The 22,828-nt window shown below is 54.3% G+C and overlaps 3 protein-coding genes across 3 annotated transcripts; all 3 read left to right on the top strand.

Annotated features, from left to right (window-relative positions):
* The first annotated feature begins 2,810 nt into the window (after positions 1-2,810).
* LOC133052351 (melanoma-associated antigen 8-like) lies at positions 2,811-3,575 on the top strand. Its single transcript, XM_061137171.1, has one exon. It carries the CDS (start codon positions 2,811-2,813, stop codon positions 3,573-3,575), a length of 765 nt encoding a protein of 254 aa, XP_060993154.1.
* Positions 3,576-11,919: 8,344 nt separating this feature from the next.
* Positions 11,920-12,684, top strand: LOC133053071 (melanoma-associated antigen 8-like). The gene has a single exon (XM_061137878.1). It carries the CDS (start codon positions 11,920-11,922, stop codon positions 12,682-12,684), a length of 765 nt encoding a protein of 254 aa, XP_060993861.1.
* Positions 12,685-21,030: 8,346 nt separating this feature from the next.
* Positions 21,031-21,795, top strand: LOC133053070 (melanoma-associated antigen 8-like). The gene has a single exon (XM_061137877.1). The coding sequence runs from the start codon at positions 21,031-21,033 to the stop codon at positions 21,793-21,795; it is 765 nt and encodes a 254-aa protein (XP_060993860.1).
* Positions 21,796-22,828: the final 1,033 nt, after the last annotated feature.

Genomic DNA, 22,828 nt, shown 5'->3' with positions numbered 1-22,828 from the left:
CTTCCTTGCATGGGGTCTAGACTCCACACAAGACCTGCAAGTGTCCCATCCGTCATTTGGAGTTTCCCCTGCTTTCAAGAGGTCCCCAGTCTCTCTGCCAGGGTCATCAGGCAATGCGGCACGAGGTTATCCTGCCCAGGGTCTACCAGGGTTCCCTCTGTTCTGAGATCTGGCTACCCTCAGTCCTCCCTCAGGGTCCTCACCTTGATTTCCAGGAGGACCTAGTCTCTGTCCTCTCCCCACCAGAGTCCCTGCTCCTCACACCAAGTCCCCAGCCTCACAGAGCTGGATGTCAGGAACTCAGGACAGACCTAGTGTGCTCTTCTCACCCCGAGGGCTCCCAGGGCCGATGGCAGGGGCAGGGATCTCTGGGGTTCCATCACTCTTATCTTGGGATCCCTAGAGTTTTCACTTGGGGTCCCTTCAGCCTTCCCTCAGAGACCTCAACTTTATCTCCAGGTACGACTTCAGATTCTCTCCTCTCCCCTACTAACGCCCCAAACCTCATACCAGGAGCCCAGTCTTTCTGATATGCGGATGTCAGTAAGTCATCTCTCTATACTAGGACACCAGTCTGAAATCTGGATATTAGGGAGTCAGCCCCCCATGCCAGGTCCCCAGTCTCTCTGAGACCCAGTCAGGAAATCCAGCATACGTTCATCCACCCAATGTCCTCCCAGAGCCCACTCTGCTCTTGGGACCAGGGTCCCCTCTGTCCTTCCTCAGTGTCCTCACCTTGACTCTCAAAAGAAAGACGATCTTTCTCACTGCCCATCTGACGCCCTGACGCTTCTAACAATTGCCTAATGTTTCTGAGATACAGATGCGGAAGTCAGAAGAGGCTGCCAAGCGCTCACCCCACCACCAGGGTGGCCCAGGGCTGACAGTAGGGTCAGGAATCTGTGGGGTTCCTTAATCCTTCCTAAGGAATCTCATCTAGAGCCCTGGCATTCTGGGGATGCCCCTTGTGTTGACCAGAGGCGGGACCCTCACATCAAGTCTCAGGGATCACAGAGGGTGGATGAGCACATGCTGCATTTCCTGACATCTGGGTCTCAGAGAAACTGGGGACCTGGGAAAGGGGGTGTAGCCTCAGGTGAGCAGAGGGAAGATCCCCAGCTCCTCCAGGGTTTCCATTTGAGGACCCTGACGGACGATTGAGTGGACCCTGGACCCAAATCAGAGGAGACCTCAGAAAAGCCTGGAGCTGCTGTTGGTCCTTGGAGGAACTGGGATACGATGAGCCCGAAGTGCATGGTCTCACTTCCTGACATCCGGGTCTCTGACTGGGGACGTCACATATGGGGCGGGGCCTCGGGGGGCAGATTCCCAGGTCCTGCAGGGTTGAAGACCTTGAGGACCCTGAAGAGGGACTAGAGGACCCTGAACCCCTAATCAGAGGAGACCTCAGAGAAGCGAATCTCTGGTGGAAGTCCAGGGCAACCGTGGGGGCAGGATGAGTGCCACAGGCATGAGCTGTCTTCCTGACATCCGGGTCTTCAAGAGACTGGGGTCCTGCTATAAGGGGCGGGGCTTCAGTTGCGGAGAGGCGAGAATCCAGGTCCTGCGCGGAGGCAAGGTGAGGTTCCTGAAGGAGGACTGTGGGCACCCTGAGTGAGGACTGATGGAACCCCACAGATCCCCATCCCTGTAGTCGTCCCTGGGAGCCCTTGGGGTGAGAAGAGCACAGTAGGTCTGTCTGACTTCCTCACATGCAGGTCTCAGAGGGACTGGAGGCCTTGTGAAAGGGGCGGGGTCTCAAAATGGCAGACGCGACAAACGCGAGTCCTGCCTGGAGTCCAGGCTCCATGCGAGGAAGGATTGAGGCGGTTCGACGGCAACCTGGAGGGATCTTGGCCCTTGCAAGAGGGTCTTGGAGGGCCCAGAGTGGGGTGAGCAGGGTGAGCAGTTTCTTGACCGCTGGCTTAGGGAACTCGGGAGGTGAGGTTTTACGGGCAGAGGTGGAGGCTTCAGGTTGGCAGAGGCTGGACTCCCCAACCCCAAGGTTGGACTGAGCAAACCCCCGCCCCTGTGGCGAGTGCTTGGAGGCCAGGCAGGACATGAGGAGGAGCTGAGGACTGAGCATCTCCCTAGCCTAGGGACCGCGCGAGGCCCTGGACAGGTGCGGCCGCATGTGGGGCCCCTCAGTGCTTTCTGTTCAGGCTTGTGTCTTGTTTTGAGTTCCCTTCTACTCCTCCAAAGGGGACCGTCCAGGTCATGCCAGGGGAAAGGTGAGCATTACAAGGTACCCACAACACAACTGGGTGTAATCCGAGTGTCCGTCCCCACCTAGCAGCACAGAAGGCCCAGGGCTGTGCCACAGTATAGCCCTTAGATGTCACCTCCATTTCTCTCACAGGAGCTCCAGGAACCGGGAGGCGAAGGCAGAGGTCTGAAGCCTGTGTCCTGAGTTCAGACGGGCAGTATCAGGAGACAAGGTGAGAGGGTGACCTGAAGTGAACCAGAGGCTCCCTATCCCAGAACATAGGGGGGGGGGCCCAGAAGGCCCCAATTCCTCACACTTTTTTGGACCTGGAAAACTCGGGCTGTACTGACCACACCCTGGGGAGCCACCTTCCTTCCTCCTTCGGGTAGCCAGGGGACTGGCCTCCCAGGAGGAGCGCTCCTGTGAGGTCTGAGAGAACCCCTCAAGGGGAGAGCTGTAAGTGGCCTGTGTCGTACCATCCAGGATGCATTTCTTAGCCCAGGTTGCTCACACCTCCTCTCTCCCAGAGGCCCTTGGTCCCCATCTGTACCTCTGCCTCACTTCCGTGTCTTGTTTCACCTCAGGCATTGTGCTCGTGGTTGAGATGAGTGAGCTCAGCAAACCCGAGGAAGACCTTCAGGACCCAGGCGAGGCCCAGGGCCCTATCGAGGTGCCGCACTTGGGGGCTGAGGTCGGGGAGTCCGCATCCCACTTGGCCTCCTACCCCCCAGCATCCTCCTCCGCTCCTATGGAGGCCTTGCCCCAGGAAATTCTGGATAGGATGATAGGTAAACTGATGAAGTTCCTGCTCCTCAAGTATCGAGCCAAGGAGCTGACCTCCCAGGCGGAAATGCTGAATAAGGTCCTCAGGGATAACCAGGAGCACTTCCCGGTGGTCTTCAGGGAAGTCTCAGTGTGCCTGCAGCTGGTCTTTGGCGTGGATGTGAAAGAGGTGGACCCAGTGGAGCACATCTACATCTTGGTCCCCATCCTGGGCCTCACTTGCGATGAGATGCTGAGCGATGGGGTGGGCCTGCCCAAGGCCGGCTTCCTGGTGCTGGTCCTCAGCATGATCATGCGGTTTGGAGACCCGGCCCCTGAGGAGGCGGTCTGGGGAGCACTCAGCAGGATGGGGGTGTATGTTGGGAGTGAGCAGTGTGTCTTTGGGGAGCTCAGGGAGCTTCTGACCCAAGTGTGGGTGCGGGAGGGATACCTGCGGTACCAGCAGGTGCCTGACAGCCACCCTGTTTGCTATGAGTTCCTGTGGGGTCCCCGGGCCTATGAGGAGACCAGCAAGTGGCAAGTCATGGCATTTATGCTCAGGGTCAACCAAAGGGCTTTGAGGACCTTCCCATTCCTGTCTGCATAAGATGCGAGGGAGGAGGAATAGGGGGCCTGAGACAGAGCAGCAGCCAGGTTGTTCCTTCTCTCTGTGGTTAAAGAGGGGGTAGTCAGCTTTCTAAAATGTGGGGGCCCGGGCTAGTTGGGGGAACCAGTTTGTAGCATCTTTTGGTTCCTGTTCTCTATGATGACATGGGGATTCATCTCTGTTTTCTTTAGAAATTTTTCAAAGTTTGGTTTCAGAGTAGGCTAAAGAAACTTCAATATCTTAGCTTTGTGAATGATACGGATCCGAGTGTCTCTGATGTTACACAGTTCAAAAACAAGAGTTTTTGTAAGAGAGATTGGAAAGTCTTCCATTTTGTTTTGTGGTCTTGAACAGAATGCAATGGAATCGAAATTAGAAATGTTTTGAAAATGTGAACTTCTGTAGCAATAGTATTGTATGGAGAAGAGTTCGATAATAAAAGTAATCCTAGTGAATTCATGCCTATGGCCTTCTTGTCTGTCATTCACAATAACTAAATGATCTCGGTTAATTGAATTTTCCTGGATTATTAAAGAAAGTAGCAGACAATCTGAGACCCCTGCTCATTGGCTCAGTGATTCCAAAGACGTGTACAGATTCTCTGCTCCGTGAAAGGCCATGTTAACAGTGGGGAGACTAGGAGTAGCAGGACACACCCAAACCTACAGCAATGGTCGAGGAGCCACAGTCACATGAGGTCTGTCTTGGGGGTGAGGGGAATCTCTGGAACGGATCATTGCTGTGAGGTGTCCCTTTGCTTCTTGGATAAACCCCAGAGAGATCTCTTTCTAGGGCAGGCAGGAAGGGGTCCTGGCTCTTGTCCCATCGCTGTTGACCACAGGGATGAAATAGGTGTTTTCTCTCCACCATCTGCTAGGAATCCTAGAGAAATGTGAATCTTGCTCTTTGATATGTGCCCAGTATTCCCTGTACTAGCCCTCTTGTCTCTGCCTTGGGAAGCTGATCACCAAGTACATTGAAATAACAGTTTCTTTGGTCATCTGGACTTTATGATTTTCACTTGTGAGCATGCTCTAGATTTCATTTGGATGAAATGAGTGAAGAGAAGCTGCAAAAGTGGACAGGACCTGCTGTGTGACTAGAATCCTGGGATCTTTGAGTGAGCCGTGCCCAGCTGGAGACACTGCTCTCCACCCCGAAACACACACAGACACTGAAATTGATATACATTCTCCAGGAGGAAAACACAGAACAGCACTTCTGAGTGGTTTTCTGTTCCATTTCTAATTAAGCTGCCAATTCTCTGAGGTGTCCTGAAAACAAAACAGTTTCCAGAGGGGAGAGGGACAGAGTCTGAGATCTGAATAGCATGAGAAATAAGTACTAGCCAGTAAAGATGCAACATCTGCCAGCATCCCTGTGTTCGGGTGGGTTCAGAAGTGCGGAGGCAGCAGAGACCCAGGTTAAGGCTGTGCCTGGCATCAAAAGGCAGGAGCGACTTCCGGGCCTAAGGAGGTGGTGAGGTCACTGCAGTGGGGGTGTGGATGGGTGCAGGGGGCTAATGGGGCAGCTATCCATGCTGAGTGCCAGAGAAAATGGGGAACAGGTGATGTGATTCTGGTCACATATATGGCAGCTGCCAGATAGTCAGTGGATGCTTGGAAAAGCCCCGTGGCCTGAGTTCTTCTCCTGTGAAGCCAGCCGGTTTGAGGAGCCCACGTGTTGGGCTGCACTATTCGCCTGAGGGATGGGATGCAGGTGCCAGGGCCTGGCGGTGATTGCCTCTGTGATGTCGGGACAGGAATCCGTCACAGTGTTGCCCCAAGAGTGTCCTCCACTCTCCACTGTAGGAAGGGGTCAGCTACTTTGTGGTCCCGGGCTTGTCCGAGAATGTGCACCTCAATAGGATGTGGGATACCTACTCAGCCAAATAGGATGTTTCACAAATAAAACTAAGAAACTTTGCTACTTAGACCATAGTGGACCATAATGTTAGTCGCTCAGTCGTGTCGGACTGTTTGCAACTCCATGGACTGTAGCCTTCCAATCTCCTCTGTCCATGGAATTCTCCAGGCAAGAATACTGGAGTGGGTTGCCATGCCCTTCTTCAGGTGATCTCCCTGACCCATGAATCGATCCCATGTCTCCCACAGTGTAAGCGGAATCTTCATCATTTGAGCTCCTGGGCAAGCCCCATTTCCATAGAAAACCTGTTAAATTTGGGTATGAAGGAGTGTTCCAACAGGACCCAAGCTGCTCCAGGAAATAGAAGCAAGAGCCACTCTTTGCCTCTGCCCTAGCTGGTCTTCCATGCAAAACAGTACTTTCCTTTCTTGCAGCCTCAACTAAGGTCAAGTCCTTGATTACAATGGCCAATTACAATCAAGATAATTGAAAGCTAATTAAGACCGTGGGTTCTGGATCTCCGGGGCCAGGAAAGAAAGGGTAGTTCCATGCATTTCTTGGGCACCACTTCAAGGGAGTGCGACCAAAGTTCTGCAGGATTCCTAGCAGATGTGGGGTAGAAAACACCTCCTTTGCCCCTGTGATCAACAGCAATGCGACAAGAGTCAGGACCCCTTCCTTCCTGCCCCAGAAAGAGATCTCTCTGGGCTTTGTCCGAGATGCAAAAGGCCACCTTACAGCCATGATCCATTTCAGAATTTGCCATCACCCCGAAGACACACTGTCTGCAAGTCTGAGGGCTGCTAGCAGCCTGCCTCACCTCGACCACCTCCCACAGAAGGAACCCAGGGTCCTAAAGGCCCAAACCACCTTGGCTCAGGCACTGAAACTCGAGTGCTCCTCCTGGAGCTCCACCGCCCTACCTCGTGTTGCCTTGTTCGGTGCGACTAGGGGAGGTCTCTCCACCTTCCTTGTGTGACTGCGGCTCCTAGAACTTTGCTCGAGGTGTGGGGGTGTCCTGCTTCTCCTAGTGTCCCCACTCCTAACACCGCCTTTCCTGGAGAAGATACTCTGTAAAGGTCTTCAGAGTATATGAGCTAGTGAACAGGGGCCTCAGATTTATTGCCAGCTGCTTCCTTAAATAACCCAGACAAACCCAAATAAAGATAATTTAGTTTTTGAGAATGACACACAAGAAGGACAGATGGGTGAATTCCTTGCAATTACTTTTATCGTCTAATTCTTGCCCCATCAATATTAGTGCTTCCCTGGTGGCTCAGACGGTAAAGCGTCTGTCTACATTGGGAGACCCGTGTTCCATCCCTGGGTCATGATGATCCCCTGGAGAAAGAAATGACAGCCCACCCAAGTACTCTTGCCTGGAAAATCCCATGGACTGAGGAGCCTTGTTGGCTCCTCAGTCCATGGGGCCGCAAAGAGTCGGACAGGACTGAGCGACTCCACCACTCCAACCACAAGCTCCCATTTCCGAAACGGTTCTAATTCCATTTCCACTGTGTCCCATTCAGGGTCACAAAACAAAATGGAAGAGTTTCCAATCTCTTACAAAACAGCAAAACTCTTGTTCTTGAACTGTGTAAGCACAAACACATATTGATCAACCTCATTCTCCAAGCTAAGACACTGAACTTTATTTAGCCTTTTGCAAAAACAATCAAAGCTTGAAGATTTTCTAAGGAAAACAGATGAATCTCCATGTCATTGTAGAGAACAGGAGCCCACAGATGCTGTGCACTGGTTCCCCCAACTGGCCCGGGCCCTCACTTCTGAGAAGGTGACTACTCCCTCTTCAATCACAGAGGGAAGGATTACCCTGGCTGCTGCTCTGGCTCAGGCCCCCTATTCCTCCTCCCTCGCAGCCTCTGCAGACAGGAGTGGGGAGGCCCTCAAAGCCCTCTGTTAGACCCTGAGCACAGACACCATGACTTGCCACTTGCTGGTCTCCACATAGGCCAGGGCACCCCACAGGAACTCATAGCGAGCAGGGTGGCTGTCAGGCACCTGCTGGTATTCCAGGTATCCCTCCCGCACCCACACTTGGGTCAGCAGCTCCCTGAGTTCCCCAAAGAGACAGGGCTCACTCCCAACACACACCCCCGTCCTGCTGAGTACTCCCAAGACTGCTTCCTCAGGGGTCAGGTCTTCACTCTGCATGATCAGGTTGAGGACCAGCACCAGGATGCCAGCCTTGGGCAGGGTCTGCCCACTGCTCAGCATCACATTGCAGGTGAGGCCCAGGGTAGGGACCATGATGTAGATGTGCTGCCTGGGGTCCAACTGCTTTACCTCCAGGCCAACGACAACCTGTAGGCACTCTGCAGCTTGACTGAAGACCACTAGGACATGCTCCTGGTTATTCCTGAGGACCTTCTTCAGCATTTCCGCCTGGGATGTCAGATGTTTGGCCAGATACTACAGGAGCAAGAACTTCATCAAGTTAGCCACTATCTCATTCAGAGCTTCATGGGGCAAGGCCTCCACAAGGGTGGAGCAGGAGACTGTGGGGGAGGAGGCTGAGGGTGATACAGCCTCCCCCGCTCAGCCCCAGAGAGCTGCACTTCCACAGGACCCTGGCCTCACCTGGGTGCTGAAGGTCTTCCTCGAGCTTGCTCAGCTCAGTCATCTTGACCACGAGCCTGATGCCTGGGATCAAACTACAGAGTGAGGCAGGAGTGAGGCATGGGGGCAAATGGGACAGATGAGGACCATGGGCCTGGATGGTGGATAGACGGGCTGTGAATGGCCTCACCTGAGAACCGCCGCACCCTGGTTGGCCACAGGCCACTTGCAGGTCTCCTCTTGAAAAGTGCTCTCAGACCACACAGGGACATGCCTCTGGAGTGGCCAGTCCCCAGGCTACCTGAAGAAGGAAGTGAGGTGGCTCGCCAGGGTGTGGTCAGCACAGCCCGAGATTTCTGGGACTGACAAGGTAAGGGGATTAGGCCCTTGTGGGGTCCCCTCTGTTCTGGGATGGGCAGCACTTGGTGTCCACTCAGGGCACCCTCGTCACCTTGACTCCTGGCATTGCCTGGACCTCCTCTGTTCACTGACCTCAGGACACGGGCCTCAGATGTCTGCCTTCGCCTACTGCTTCCTACAGCTCCTGTGAGAAATGGAGGGGCACATCAGTGGTATCCTGTGGCACAGCCCTTAGCATTCTCTGACAGTACAAGGGGTGCACACTGTGAGGGTCCCTCAGTTGTGTGGTGAGAGGTCCCTTCAGAGCTCCCCTTTCGTGCTTACATTTGCCCTGGCACAACCTGGTCCCTCCCCTCTGGGGGCCTGTAGGGAAACACAGAACAAGACCCGAGACTGAAAAGAAAGCGCTGAGGGGCCCCACATGCGGCCGCACCTGCCCAAGGTCTCCTGTGGGGCCTAGGCCAGGGAGGTGTTCGGTCCTCAGCTCCTCCTCATGTCCTGCCTTCCCTCCCAGCACTGACCACAGGGGCGGGGGTCTGCTCAGTCCTCCATTGCGGCTGAGGAGTCCAGCCTCTGCCAACCGGAAGCCTTCGGCTGTTCCTGAAATACCTCACCTCCTGAGGTCCCTAAGCCAGAGTTCAAGAAACTGCTCAGCCCACTCTGCACCCTCCAAGACCCCCTTGCAAGGGCCAAGATCCCTCCCTGTTGGGGTCTAACTGCCTTAGTCCTTCCTTGCATGGGGTCTAGACTCCACACAAGACCTGCAAGTGTCCCATCCGCCATTTGGAGTTTCCCCTGCTTTCAAGAGGTCCCCAGTCTCTCTGCCAGGGTCATCAGGCAATGTGGCACGAGGTTATCCTGCCCAGGGACTACCAGGGTTCCCTCTGTTCTGAGATCTGGCTACCCTCAGTCCTCCCTCAGGGTCCTCACCTTGATTTCCAGGAGGACCTAGTCTCTGTCCTCTCCCCACCATAGTCCCTGCTCCTCACACCAAGTCCCCAGCCTCACAGAGCTGGATGTCAGGAACTCAGGACAGACCTAGTGTGCTCTTCTCACCCCGAGGGCTCCCAGGGCCGATGGCAGGGGCAGGGATCTCTGGGGTTCCATCACTCTTATCTTGGGATCCCTAGAGTTTTCACTTGGGGTCCCTTCAGCCTTCCCTCAGAGACCTCAACTTTATCTCCAGGTACGACTTCAGATTCTCTCCTCTCCCCTACTAACGCCCCAAACCTCATACCAGGAGCCCAGTCTTTCTGATATGCGGATGTCAGTAAGTCATCTCTCTATACTAGGACACCAGTCTGAAATCTGGATATTAGGGAGTCAGCCCCCCATGCCAGGTCCCCAGTCTCTCTGAGACCCAGTCAGGAAATCCAGCATACGTTCATCCACCCAATGTCCTCCCAGAGCCCACTCTGCTCTTGGGACCAGGGTCCCCTCTGTCCTTCCTCAGTGTCCTCACCTTGACTCTCAAAAGAAAGACGATCTTTCTCACTGCCCATCTGACGCCCTGACGCTTCTAACAATTGCCTAATGTTTCTGAGATACAGATGCGGAAGTCAGAAGAGGCTGCCAAGCGCTCACCCCACCACCAGGGTGGCCCAGGGCTGACAGTAGGGTCAGGAATCTGTGGGGTTCCTTAATCCTTCCTAAGGAATCTCATCTAGAGCCCTGGCATTCTGGGGATGCCCCTTGTGTTGACCAGAGGCGGGACCCTCACATCAAGTCTCAGGGATCACAGAGGGTGGATGAGCACATGCTGCATTTCCTGACATCTGGGTCTCAGAGAAACTGGGGACCTGGGAAAGGGGGTGTAGCCTCAGGTGAGCAGAGGGAAGATCCCCAGCTCCTCCAGGGTTTCCATTTGAGGACCCTGACGGACGATTGACTGGACCCTGGACCCAAATCAGAGGAGACCTCAGAAAAGCCTGGAGCTGCTGTTGGTCCTTGGCCGAACTGGGATACGATGAGCCCGAAGTGCATGGTCTCACTTCCTGACATCCGGGTCTCTGACTGGGGACGTCACATATGGGGCGGGGCCTCGGGGGGCAGATTCCCAGGTCCTGCAGGGTTGAAGACCTTGAGGACCCTGAAGAGGGACTAGAGGACCCTGAACCCCTAATCAGAGGAGACCTCAGAGAAGCGAATCTCTGTTGGCAGTCCAGGGAAACCGTGGGGGCAGGATGAGTGCCACAGGCATGAGCTGTCTTCCTGACATCCGGGTCTTCAAGAGACTGGGGTCCTGCTATAAGGGGCGGGGCTTCAGTTGCGGAGAGGCGAGAATTCAGGTCCTGCGCGGAGGCAAGGTGAGGTTCCTGAAGGAGGACTGTGGGCACCCTGAGTGAGGACTGATGGAACCCCACAGATCCCCATCCCTGTAGTCGTCCCTGGGAGCCCTTGGGGTGAGAAGAGCACAGTAGGTCTGTCTGACTTCCTCCCATGTGGGTCTCAGAGGGACTGGAGGCTTTGTGAAAGGGGCGGGGTCTCAAAATGGCAGACGCGACAAACGCGAGTCCTGCCTGGAGTCCAGGCTCCATGCGAGGAAGGATTGAGGCGGTTCGACGGCAACCTGGAGGGATCTTGGCCCTTGCAAGAGGGTCTTGGAGGGCCCAGAGTGGGGTGAGCAGGGTGAGCAGTTTCTTGACCGCTGGCTTAGGGAACTCGGGAGGTGAGGTTTTACGGGCAGAGGTGGAGGCTTCAGGTTGGCAGAGGCTGGACTCCCCAACCCCAAGGTTGGACTGAGCAAACCCCCGCCCCTGTGGCGAGTGCTTGGAGGCCAGGCAGGACATGAGGAGGAGCTGAGGACCGAGCATCTCCCCAGCCTAGGGCCCGCGCGAGGCCCTGGACAGGTGCGGCCGCATGTGGGGCCCCTCAGTGCTTTCTGTTCAGGCTTGTGTCTTGTTTTGAGTTCCCTTCTACTCCTCCAAAGGGGACCGTCCAGGTCATGCCAGGGGAAAGGTGAGCATTACAAGGTACCCACAACACAACTGGGTGTAATCCGAGTGTCCGTCCCCACCTAGCAGCACAGAAGGCCCAGGGCTGTGCCACAGTATAGCCCTTAGATGTCACCTCCATTTCTCTCACAGGAGCTCCAGGAACCGGGAGGCGAAGGCAGAGGTCTGAAGCCTGTGTCCTGAGTTCAGACGGGCAGTATCAGGAGACAAGGTGAGAGGGTGACCTGAAGTGAACCAGAGGCTCCCTATCCCAGAACATAGAGGGGGGGGGTGCAGAAGGCCCCAATTCCTCACACTTTTTTGGACCTGGAAAACTCGGGCTGTACTGACCACACCCTGGGGAGCCACCTTCCTTCCTCCTTCGGGTAGCCAGGGGACTGGCCTCCCAGGAGGAGCGCTCCTGTGAGGTCTGAGAGAACCCCTCAAGGGGAGAGCTGTAAGTGGCCTGTGTTGTACCATCCAGGATGCATTTCTTAGCCCAGGTTGCTCACACCTCCTCTCTCCCAGAGGCCCTTGGTCCCCATCTGTACCTCTGCCTCACTTCCGTGTCTTGTTTCACCTCAGGCATTGTGCTCGTGGTTGAGATGAGTGAGCTCAGCAAACCCGAGGAAGACCTTCAGGACCCAGGCGAGGACCAGGGCCCTATCGAGGTGCCGCACTTGGGGGCTGAGGTGGGGGAGTCCGCATCCCAAATGGCCTCCTACCCCCCAGCATCCTCCTCCACTCCTATGGAGGCCTTGCCCCAGGAAATTCTGGATAGGATGATCGGTAAACTGATGAAGTTCCTGCTCCTCAAGTATCGAGCCAAGGAGCTGACCTCCCAGGCGGAAATGCTGAATGAGGTCCTCAGGGATAACCAGGAGCACTTCCCGGTGGTCTTCAGGGAAGTCTCAGTGTGCCTGCAGCTGGTCTTTGGCGTGGATGTGAAAGAGGTGGACCCAGTGGAGCACATCTACATCTTGGTACCCATCCTGGGCCTCACTTGCGATGAGATGCTGAGCGATGGGGTGGGCCTGCCCAAGGCCGGCTTCCTGGTGCTGGTCCTCAGCATGATCATGCGGTTTGGAGACCCGGCCCCTGAGGAGGCGGTCTGGGGAGCACTCAGCAGGATGGGGGTGTATGTTGGGAGTGAGCAGTGTGTCTTTGGGGAGCTCAGGGAGCTTCTGACCCAAGTGTGGGTGCGGGAGGGATACCTGCGGTACCAGCAGGTGCCTGACAGCCACCCTGTTTGCTATGAGTTCCTGTGGGGTCCCCGGGCCTATGAGGAGACCAGCAAGCGGCAAGTCATGGCATTTATGCTCAGGGTCAACCAAAGGGCTTTGAGGACCTTCCCATTCCTGTCTGCATAAGATGCAAGGGAGGAGGAATAGGGGGCCTGAGATAGAGCAGCAGCCAGGTTGTTCCTTCTCTCTGTGGTTAAAGAGGGGGTAGTCAGCTTTCTCAAATGTGAGGGCCCGGGCTAGTTGGGGGAACCAGTTTGTAGCATCTTTTCGTTCCTGTTCTCTATGATGACATGGGGATTCATCTTTGTTTTCTTTAGAAATTTTTCAAAGTTTGGTTTCAGAGTAGGCTAAAGAAACTTCAATATCTTAGCTTTGTGAATGATACGGATCCGAGTGTCTCTGATGTTACACAGTTCAAAAACAAGAGTTTTTGTAAGAGAGATTGGAAAGTCTTCCATTTTGTTTTGTGGTCCTGAACAGAATGCAATGGAATCGAAATTAGAAATGTTTTGAAAATGTGAACTTCTGTAGCAATAGTATTGTATGGAGAAGAGTTCGATAATAAAAGTAATCCTAGTGAATTCATGCCTATGGCCTTCTTGTCTGTCATTCACAATAACTAAATGATCTCGGTTAATTGAATTTTCCTGGATTATTAAAGAAAGTAGCAGACAATCTGAGACCCCTGCTCATTGGCTCAGTGATTCCAAAGACGTGTACAGATTCTCTGCTCCGTGAAAGGCCATGTTAACAGTGGGGAGACTAGGAGTAGCAGGACACACCCAAACCTACAGCAATGGTCGAGGAGCCGCAGTCACATGAGGTCTGTCTTGGGGGTGAGGGGAATCTCTGGAACGGATCATTGCTGTGAGGTGTCCCTTTGCTTCTTGGATAAACCCCAGAGAGATCTCTTTCTAGGGCAGGCAGGAAGGGGTCCTGGCTCTTGTCCCATTGCTGTTGACCACAGGGATGAAATAGGTGTTTTCTCTCCACCATCTGCTAGGAATCCTAGAGAAATGTGAATCTTGCTCTTTGATATGTGCCCAGTATTCCCTGTACTAGCCCTCTTGTCTCTGCCTTGGGAAGCTGATCACCAAGTACATTGAAATAACAGTTTCTTTGGTCATCTGGACTTTATGATTTTCACTTGTGAGCATGCTCTAGATTTCATTTGGATGAAATGAGTGAAGAGAAGCTGCAAAAGTGGACAGGACCTGCTGTGTGACTAGAATCCTGGGATCTTTGAGTGAGCCGTGCCCAGCTGGAGACACTGCTCTCCACCCCGAAACACACACGGACACTGAAATTGATATACATTCTCCAGGAGGAAAACACAGAACAGCACTTCTGAGTGGTTTTCTGTTCCATTTCTAATTAAGCTGCCAATTCTCTGAGGTGTCCTGAAAACAAAACAGTTTCTAGAGGGGAGAGGGACAGAGTCTGAGATCCGAATAGCATGAGAAATAAGTACTAGCCAGTAAAGATGCAACATCTGCCAGCATCCCTGTGTTCGGGTGGGTTCAGAAGTGCGGAGGCAGCAGAGACCCAGGTTAAGGCTGTGCCTGGCATCAAAAGGCAGGAGCGACTTCCGGGCCCAAGGAGGTGTTGAGGTCACTGCAGTGGGGGTGTGGATGGGTGCAGGGGGCTAATGGGGCAGCTATCCATGCTGAGTGCCAGAGAAAATGGGGAACAGGTGATGTGATTCTGGTCACATATATGGCAGCTGCCAGATAGTCAGTGGATGCTTGGAAAAGCCCCGTGGCCTGAGTTCTTCTCCTGTGAAGCCAGCCGGTTTGAGGAGCCCACGTGTTGGGCTGCACTATTCGCCTGAGGGATGGGATGCAGGTGCCAGGGCCTGGCGGTGATTGCCTCTGTGATGTCGGGACAGGAATCCGTCACAGTGTTGCCCCAAGAGTGTCCTCCACTCTCCACTGTAGGAAGGGGTCAGCTACTTTGTGGTCCCGGGCTTGTCCGAGAATGTGCACCTCAATAGGATGTGGGATACCTACTCAGCCAAATAGGATGTTTCACAAATAAAACTAAGAAACTTTGCTACTTAGACCATAGTGGACCATAATGTTAGTCGCTCAGTCGTGTCGGACTGTTTGCAACTCCATGGACTGTAGCCTTCCAATCTCCTCTGTCCATGGAATTCTCCAGGCAAGAATACTGGAGTGGGTTGCCATGCCCTTCTTCAGGTGATCTCCCTGACCCATGAATCGATCCCATGTCTCCCACAGTGTAAGCGGAATCTTCATCATTTGAGCTCCTGGGCAAGCCCCATTTCCATAGAAAACCTGTTAAATTTGGGTATGAAGGAGTGTTCCAACAGGACCCAAGCTGCTCCAGGAAATAGAAGCAAGAGCCACTCTTTGCCTCTGCCCTAGCTGGTCTTCCATGCAAAACAGTACTTTCCTTTCTTGCAGCCTCAACTAAGGTCAAGTCCTTGATTACAATGGCCAATTACAATCAAGATAATTGAAAGCTAATTAAGACCGTGGGTTCTGGATCTCCGGGGCCAGGAAAGAAAGGGTAGTTCCATGCATTTCTTGGGCACCACTTCAAGGGAGTGCGACCAAAGTTCTGCAGGATTCCTAGCAGATGTGGGGTAGAAAACACCTCCTTTGCCCCTGTGATCAACAGCAATGCGACAAGAGTCAGGACCCCTTCCTTCCTGCCCCAGAAAGAGATCTCTCTGGGCTTTGTCCGAGATGCAAAAGGCCACCTTACAGCCATGATCCATTTCAGAATTTGCCATCACCCCGAAGACACACTGTCTGCAAGTCTGAGGGCTGCTAGCAGCCTGCCTCACCTCGACCACCTCCCACAGAAGGAACCCAGGGTCCTAAAGGCCCAAACCACCTTGGCTCAGGCACTGAAACTCGAGTGCTCCTCCTGGAGCTCCACCGCCCTACCTCGTGTTGCCTTGTTCGGTGCGACTAGGGGAGGTCTCTCCACCTTCCTTGTGTGACTGCGGCTCCTAGAACTTTGCTCGAGGTGTGGGGGTGTCCTGCTTCTCCTAGTGTCCCCACTCCTAACACCGCCTTTCCTGGAGAAGATACTCTGTAAAGGTCTTCAGAGTATATGAGCTAGTGAACAGGGGCCTCAGATTTATTGCCAGCTGCTTCCTTAAATAACCCAGACAAACCCAAATAAAGATAATTTAGTTTTTGAGAATGACACACAAGAAGGACAGATGGGTGAATTCCTTGCAATTACTTTTATCGTCTAATTCTTGCCCCATCAATATTAGTGCTTCCCTGGTGGCTCAGACGGTAAAGCGTCTGTCTACATTGGGAGACCCGTGTTCCATCCCTGGGTCATGATGATCCCCTGGAGAAAGAAATGACAGCCCACCCAAGTACTCTTGCCTGGAAAATCCCATGGACTGAGGAGCCTTGTTGGCTCCTCAGTCCATGGGGCCGCAAAGAGTCGGACAGGACTGAGCGACTCCACCACTCCAACCACAAGCTCACATTTCCGAAACGGTTCTAATTCCATTTCCACTGTGTCCCATTCAGGGTCACAAAACAAAATGGAAGAGTTTCCAATCTCTTACAAAACAGCAAAACTCTTGTTCTTGAACTGTGTAAGCACAAACACATATTGATCAACCTCATTCTCCAAGCTAAGACACTGAACTTTATTTAGCCTTTTGCAAAAACAATCAAAGCTTGAAGATTTTCTAAGGAAAACAGATGAATCTCCATGTCATTGTAGAGAACAGGAGCCCACAGATGCTGTGCACTGGTTCCCCCAACTGGCCCGGGCTCTCACTTCTGAGAAGGTGACTACTCCCTCTTCAATCACAGAGGGAAGGATTACCCTGGCTGCTGCTCTGGCTCAGGCCCCCTATTCCTCCTCCCTCGCAGCCTCTGCAGACAGGAGTGGGGAGGCCCTCAAAGCCCTCTGTTAGACCCTGAGCACAGACACCATGACTTGCCACTTGCTGGTCTCCACATAGGCCAGGGCACCCCACAGGAACTCATAGCGAGCAGGGTGGCTGTCAGGCACCTGCTGGTATTCCAGGTATCCCTCCCGCACCCACACTTGGGTCAGCAGCTCCCTGAGTTCCCCAAAGAGACAGGGCTCACTCCCAACACACACCCCCGTCCTGCTGAGTACTCCCAAGACTGCTTCCTCAGGGGTCAGGTCTTCACTCTGCATGATCAGGTTGAGGACCAGCACCAGGATGCCAGCCTTGGGCAGGGTCTGCCCACTGCTCAGCATCACATTGCAGGTGAGGCCCAGGGTAGGGACCATGATGTAGATGTGCTGCCTGGGGTCCAACTGCTTTACCTCCAGGCCAACGACAACCTGTAGGCACTCTGCAGCTTGACTGAAGACCACTAGGACATGCTCCTGGTTATTCCTGAGGACCTTCTTCAGCATTTCCGCCTGGGATGTCAGATGTTTGGCCAGATACTACAGGAGCAAGAACTTCATCAAGTTAGCCACTATCTCATTCAGAGCTTCATGGGGCAAGGCCTCCACAAGGGTGGAGCAGGAGACTGTGGGGGAGGAGGCTGAGGGTGATACAGCCTCCCCCGCTCAGCCCCAGAGAGCTGCACTTCCACAGGACCCTGGCCTCACCTGGGTGCTGAAGGTCTTCCTCGAGCTTGCTCAGCTCAGTCATCTTGACCACGAGCCTGATGCCTGGGATCAAACTACAGAGTGAGGCAGGAGTGAGGCATGGGGGCAAATGGGACAGATGAGGACCATGGGCCTGGATGGTGGATAGACGGGCTGTGAATGGCCTCACCTGAGAACCGCCGCACCCTGGTTGGCCACAGGCCACTTGCAGGTCTCCTCTTGAAAAGTGCTCTCAGACCACACAGGGACATGCCTCTGGAGTGGCCAGTCCCCTGGCTACCTGAAGAAGGAAGTGAGGTGGCTCCCCAGGGTGTGGTCAGCACAGCCCGAGATTTCTGGGACTGACAAGGTAAGGGGATTAGGCCCTTGTGGGGTCCCCTCTGTTCTGGGATGGGCAGCACTTGGTGTCCACTCAGGGCACCCTCGTCACCTTGACTCCTGGCATTGCCTGGACCTCCTCTGTTCACTGACCTCAGGACACGGGCCTCAGATGTCTGCCTTGGCCTACTGCTTCCTACAGCTCCTGTGAGAAATGGAGGGGCACCTCAGTGGTATCCTGTGGCACAGCCCTTAGCATTCTCTGACAGTACAAGGGGTGCACACTGTGAGGGTCCCTCAGTTGTGTGGTGAGAGGTCCCTTCAGAGCTCCCCTTTCGTGCTTACATTTGCCCTGGCTCACCCTGGTCCCTCCCCTCTGGTGGCCTGGAGGGAAACACAGAACAAGACCCGAGACTGAAAAGAAAGCGCTGAGGGGCCCCACATGCGACCGCACCTGCCCAAGGTCTCCTGTGGGGCCTAGGCCAGGGAGGTGTTCGGTCCTCAGCTCCTCCTCATGTCCTGCCTTCCCTCCCAGCACTGACCACAGGGGCGGGGGTCTGCTCAGTCCTCCATTGCGGCTGAGGAGTCCAGCCTCTGCCAACCGGAAGCCTTCGGCTGTTCCTGAAATACCTCACCTCCCGAGGTCCCTAAGCCAGAGTTCAAGAAACTGCTCAGCCCACTCTGCACCCTCCAAGACCCCCTTGCAAGGGCCAAGATCCCTCCCTGTTGGGGTCTAACTGCCTTAGTCCTTCCTTGCATGGGGTCTAGACTCCACACAAGACCTGCAAATATCCCATTCGCCATTTGGAGTTTCCCCTGCTTTCAAGAGGTCCCCAGTCTCTCTGCCAGGGTCATCAGGCAATGCGGCACGAGGTTATCCTGCCCAGGGACTACCAGGGTTCCCTCTGTTCTGAGATCTGGCTACCCTCAGTCCTCCCTCAGGGTCCTCACCTTGATTTCCAGGAGGACCTAGTCTCTGTCCTCTCCCCACCAGAGTCCCTGCTCCTCACACCAAGTCCCCAGCCTCACAGAGCTGGATGTCAGGAACTCAGGACAGACCTAGTGTGCTCTTCTCACCCCGAGGGCTCCCAGGGCCGATGGCAGGGGCAGGGATCTCTGGGGTTCCATCACTCTTATCTTGGGATCCCTAGAGTTTTCACTTGGGGTCCCTTCAGCCTTCCCTCAGAGACCTCAACTTTATCTCCAGGTACGACTTCAGATTCTCTCCTCTCCCCTACTAACGCCCCAAACCTCATACCAGGAGCCCAGTCTTTCTGATATGCGGATGTCAGTAAGTCATCTCTCTATACTAGGACACCAGTCTGAAATCTGGATATTAGGGAGTCAGCCCCCCATGCCAGGTCCCCAGTCTCTCTGAGACCCAGTCAGGAAATCCAGCATACGTTCATCCACCCAATGTCCTCCCAGAGCCCACTCTGCTCTTGGGACCAGGGTCCCCTCTGTCCTTCCTCAGTGTCCTCACCTTGACTCTCAAAAGAAAGACGATCTTTCTCACTGCCCATCTGACGCCCTGACGCTTCTAACAATTGCCTAATGTTTCTGAGATACAGATGCGGAAGTCAGAAGAGGCTGCCAAGCGCTCACCCCACCACCAGGGTGGCCCAGGGCTGACAGTAGGGTCAGGAATCTGTGGGGTTCCTTAATCCTTCCTAAGGAATCTCATCTAGAGCCCTGGCATTCTGGGGATGCCCCTTGTGTTGACCAGAGGCGGGACCCTCACATCAAGTCTCAGGGATCACAGAGGGTGGATGAGCATATGCTGCATTTCCTGACATCTGGGTCTCAGAGAAACTGGGGACCTGGGAAAGGGGGTGTAGCCTCAGGTGAGCAGAGGGAAGATCCCCAGCTCCTCCAGGGTTTCCATTTGAGGACCCTGACGGACGATTGAGTGGACCCTGGACCCAAATCAGAGGAGACCTCAGAAAAGCCTGGAGCTGCTGTTGGTCCTTGGCCGAACTGGGATACGATGAGCCCGAAGTGCATGGTCTCACTTCCTGACATCCGGGTCTCTGACTGGGGACGTCACATATGGGGCAGGGCCTCTGGGGGCAGATTCCCAGGTCCTGCAGAGTTGAAGACCTTGAGGACCCTGAAGAGGGACTAGAGGACCCTGAACCCCTAATCAGAGGAGACCTCAGAGAAGCGAATCTCTGTTGGCAGTCCAGGGCAACCGTGGGGGCAGGATGAGTGCCACAGGCATGAGCTGTCTTCCTGACATCCGGGTCTTCAAGAGACTGGGGTCCTGCTATAAGGGGCGGGGCTTCAGTTGCGGAGAGGCGAGAATCCAGGTCCTGCGCGGAGGCAAGGTGAGGTTCCTGAAGGAGGACTATGGGCACCCTGAGTGAGGACTGATGGAACCCCACAGATCCCCATCCCTGTAGTCGTCCCTGGGAGCCCTTGGGGTGAGAAGAGCACAGTAGGTCTGTCTGACTTCCTCACATGCGGGTCTCAGAGTGACTGGAGGCCTTGTGAAACGGGCGGGGTCTCAAAATGGCAGACGCGACAAACGCGAGTCCTGCCTGGAGTCCAGGCTCCATGCGAGGAAGGATTGAGGCGGTTCGACGGCAACCTGGAGGGATCTTGGCCCTTGCAAGAGGGTCTTGGAGGGCCCAGAGTGGGGTGAGCAGGGCGAGCAGTTTCTTGACCGCTGGCTTAGGGAACTCGGGAGGTGAGGTTTTACGGGCAGAGGTGGAGGCTTCAGGTTGGCAGAGGCTGGACTCCCCAACCCCAAGGTTGGACTGAGCAAACCCCCGCCCCTGTGGCGAGTGCTTGGAGGCTAGGCAGGACATGAGGAGGAGCTGAGGACCGAGCATCTCCCCAGCCTAGGGCCCGCGTGAGGCCCTAGACAGGTGCGGCCGCATGTGGGGCCCCTCAGTGCTTTCTGTTCAGGCTTGTGTCTTGTTTTGAGTTCCCTTCTACTCCTCCAAAGGGGACCGTCCAGGTCATGCCAGGGGAAAGGTGAGCATTACAAGGTACGCACAACACAACTGGGTGTAATCCGAGTGTCCGTCCCCACCTAGCAGCACAGAAGGCCCAGGGCTGTGCCACAGTATAGCCCTTAGATGTCACCTCCATTTCTCTCACAGGAGCTCCAGGAACCGGGAGGCGAAGGCAGAGGTCTGAAGCCTGTGTCCTGAGTTCAGACGGGCAGTATCAGGAGACAAGGTGAGAGGGTGACCTGAAGTGAACCAGAGGCTCCCTATCCCAGAACATAGAGGGGGGGGGGGTGCAGAAGGCCCCAATTCCTCACACTTTTTTGGACCTGGAAAACTCGGGCTGTACTGACCACACCCTGGGGAGCCACCTTCCTTCCTCCTTCGGGTAGCCAGGGGACTGGCCTCCCAGGAGGAGCGCTCCTGTGAGGTCTGAGAGAACCCCTCAAGGGGAGAGCTGTAAGTGGCCTGTGTTGTACCATCGAGGATGCATTTCTTAGCCCAGGTTGCTCACACCTCCTCTCTCCCAGAGGCCCTTGGTCCCCATCTGTACCTCTGCCTCACTTCCGTGTCTTGTTTCACCTCAGGCATTGTGCTCGTGGTTGAGATGAGTGAGCTCAGCAAACCCGAGGAAGACCTTCAGGACCCAGGCGAGGCCCAGGGCCCTATCGAGGTGCCGCACTTGGGGGCTGAGGTCGGGGAGTCCGCATCCCACTTGGCCTCCTACCCCCTAGCATCCTCCTCCGCTCCTATGGAGGCCTTGCCCCAGGAAATTCTGGATAGGATGATAGGTAAACTGATGAAGTTCCTGCTCCTCAAGTATCGAGCCAAGGAGCTGACCTCCCAGGCGGAAATGCTGAATAAGGTCCTCAGGGATAACCAGGAGCACTTCCAGGTTGTCTTCAGGGAAGTCTCAGTGTGCCTGCAGCTGGTCTTTGGCGTGGATGTGAAAGAGGTGGACCCAGTGGAGCACATCTACATCTTGGTCCCCATCCTGGGCCTCACTTGCGATGAGATGCTGAGCGATGGGGTGGGCCTGCCCAAGGCCGGCTTCCTGGTGCTGGTCCTCAGCATGATCATGCGGTTTGGAGACCCGGCCCCTGAGGAGGCGGTCTGGGGAGCACTCAGCAGGATGGGGGTGTATGTTGGGAGTGAGCAGTGTGTCTTTGGGGAGCTCAGGGAGCTTCTGACCCAAGTGTGGGTGCGGGAGGGATACCTGCGGTACCAGCAGGTGCCTGACAGCCACCCTGTTTGCTATGAGTTCCTGTGGGGTCCCCGGGCCTATGAGGAGACCAGCAAGCGGCAAGTCATGGCATTTATGCTCAGGGTCAACCAAAGGGCTTTGAGGACCTTCCCATTCCTGTCTGCATAAGATGCGAGGGAGGAGGAATAGGGGGCCTGAGACAGAGCAGCAGCCAGGTTGTTCCTTCTCTCTGTGGTTAAAGAGGGGGTAGTCAGCTTTCTCAAATGTGAGGGCCCGGGCTAGTTGGGGGAACCAGTTTGTAGCATCTTTTGGTTCCTGTTCTCTATGATGACATGGGGATTCATCTCTGTTTTCTTTAGAAATTTTTCAAAGTTTGGTTTCAGAGTAGGCTAAAGAAACTTCAATATCTTAGCTTTGTGAATGATACGGATCCGAGTGTCTCTGATGTTACACAGTTCAAAAACAAGAGTTTTTGTAAGAGAGATTGGAAAGTCTTCCATTTTGTTTTGTGGTCCTGAACAGAATGCAATGGAATCGAAATTAGAAATGTTTTGAAAATGTGAACTTCTGTAGCAATAGTATTGTATGGAGAAGAGTTCGATAATAAAAGTAATCCTAGTGAATTCATGCCTATGGCCTTCTTGTCTGTCATTCACAATAACTAAATGATCTCGGTTAATTGAATTTTCCTGGATTATTAAAGAAAGTAGCAGACAATCTGAGACCCCTGCTCATTGGCTCAGTGATTCCAAAGACGTGTACAGATTCTCTGCTCCGTGAAAGGCCATGTTAACAGTGGGGAGACTAGGAGTAGCAGGACACACCCAAACCTACAGCAATGGTCGAGGAGCCGCAGTCACATGAGGTCTGTCTTGGGGGTGAGGGGAATCTCTGGAACGGATCATTGCTGTGAGGTGTCCCTTTGCTTCTTGGATAAACCCCAGAGAGATCTCTTTCTAGGGCAGGCAGGAAGGGGTCCTGGCTCTTGTCCCATCGCTGTTGACCACAGGGATGAAATAGGTGTTTTCTCTCCACCATCTGCTAGGAATCCTAGAGAAATGTAAATCTTGCTCTTTGATATGTGCCCAGTATTCCCTGTACTAGCCCTCTTGTCTCTGCCTTGGGAAGCTGATCACCAAGTACATTGAAATAACAGTTTCTTTGGTCATCTGGACTTTATGATTTTCACTTGTGAGCATGC

Source organism: Dama dama, chromosome X (assembly GCF_033118175.1).
Source record: "Dama dama isolate Ldn47 chromosome X, ASM3311817v1, whole genome shotgun sequence".
In the NCBI taxonomy this organism is placed as follows: Eukaryota; Metazoa; Chordata; class Mammalia; order Artiodactyla; family Cervidae; genus Dama; species Dama dama.
Note: the sequence above shows the minus strand (reverse complement) of the source record. Positions and strands in the feature narration are given on the sequence as shown.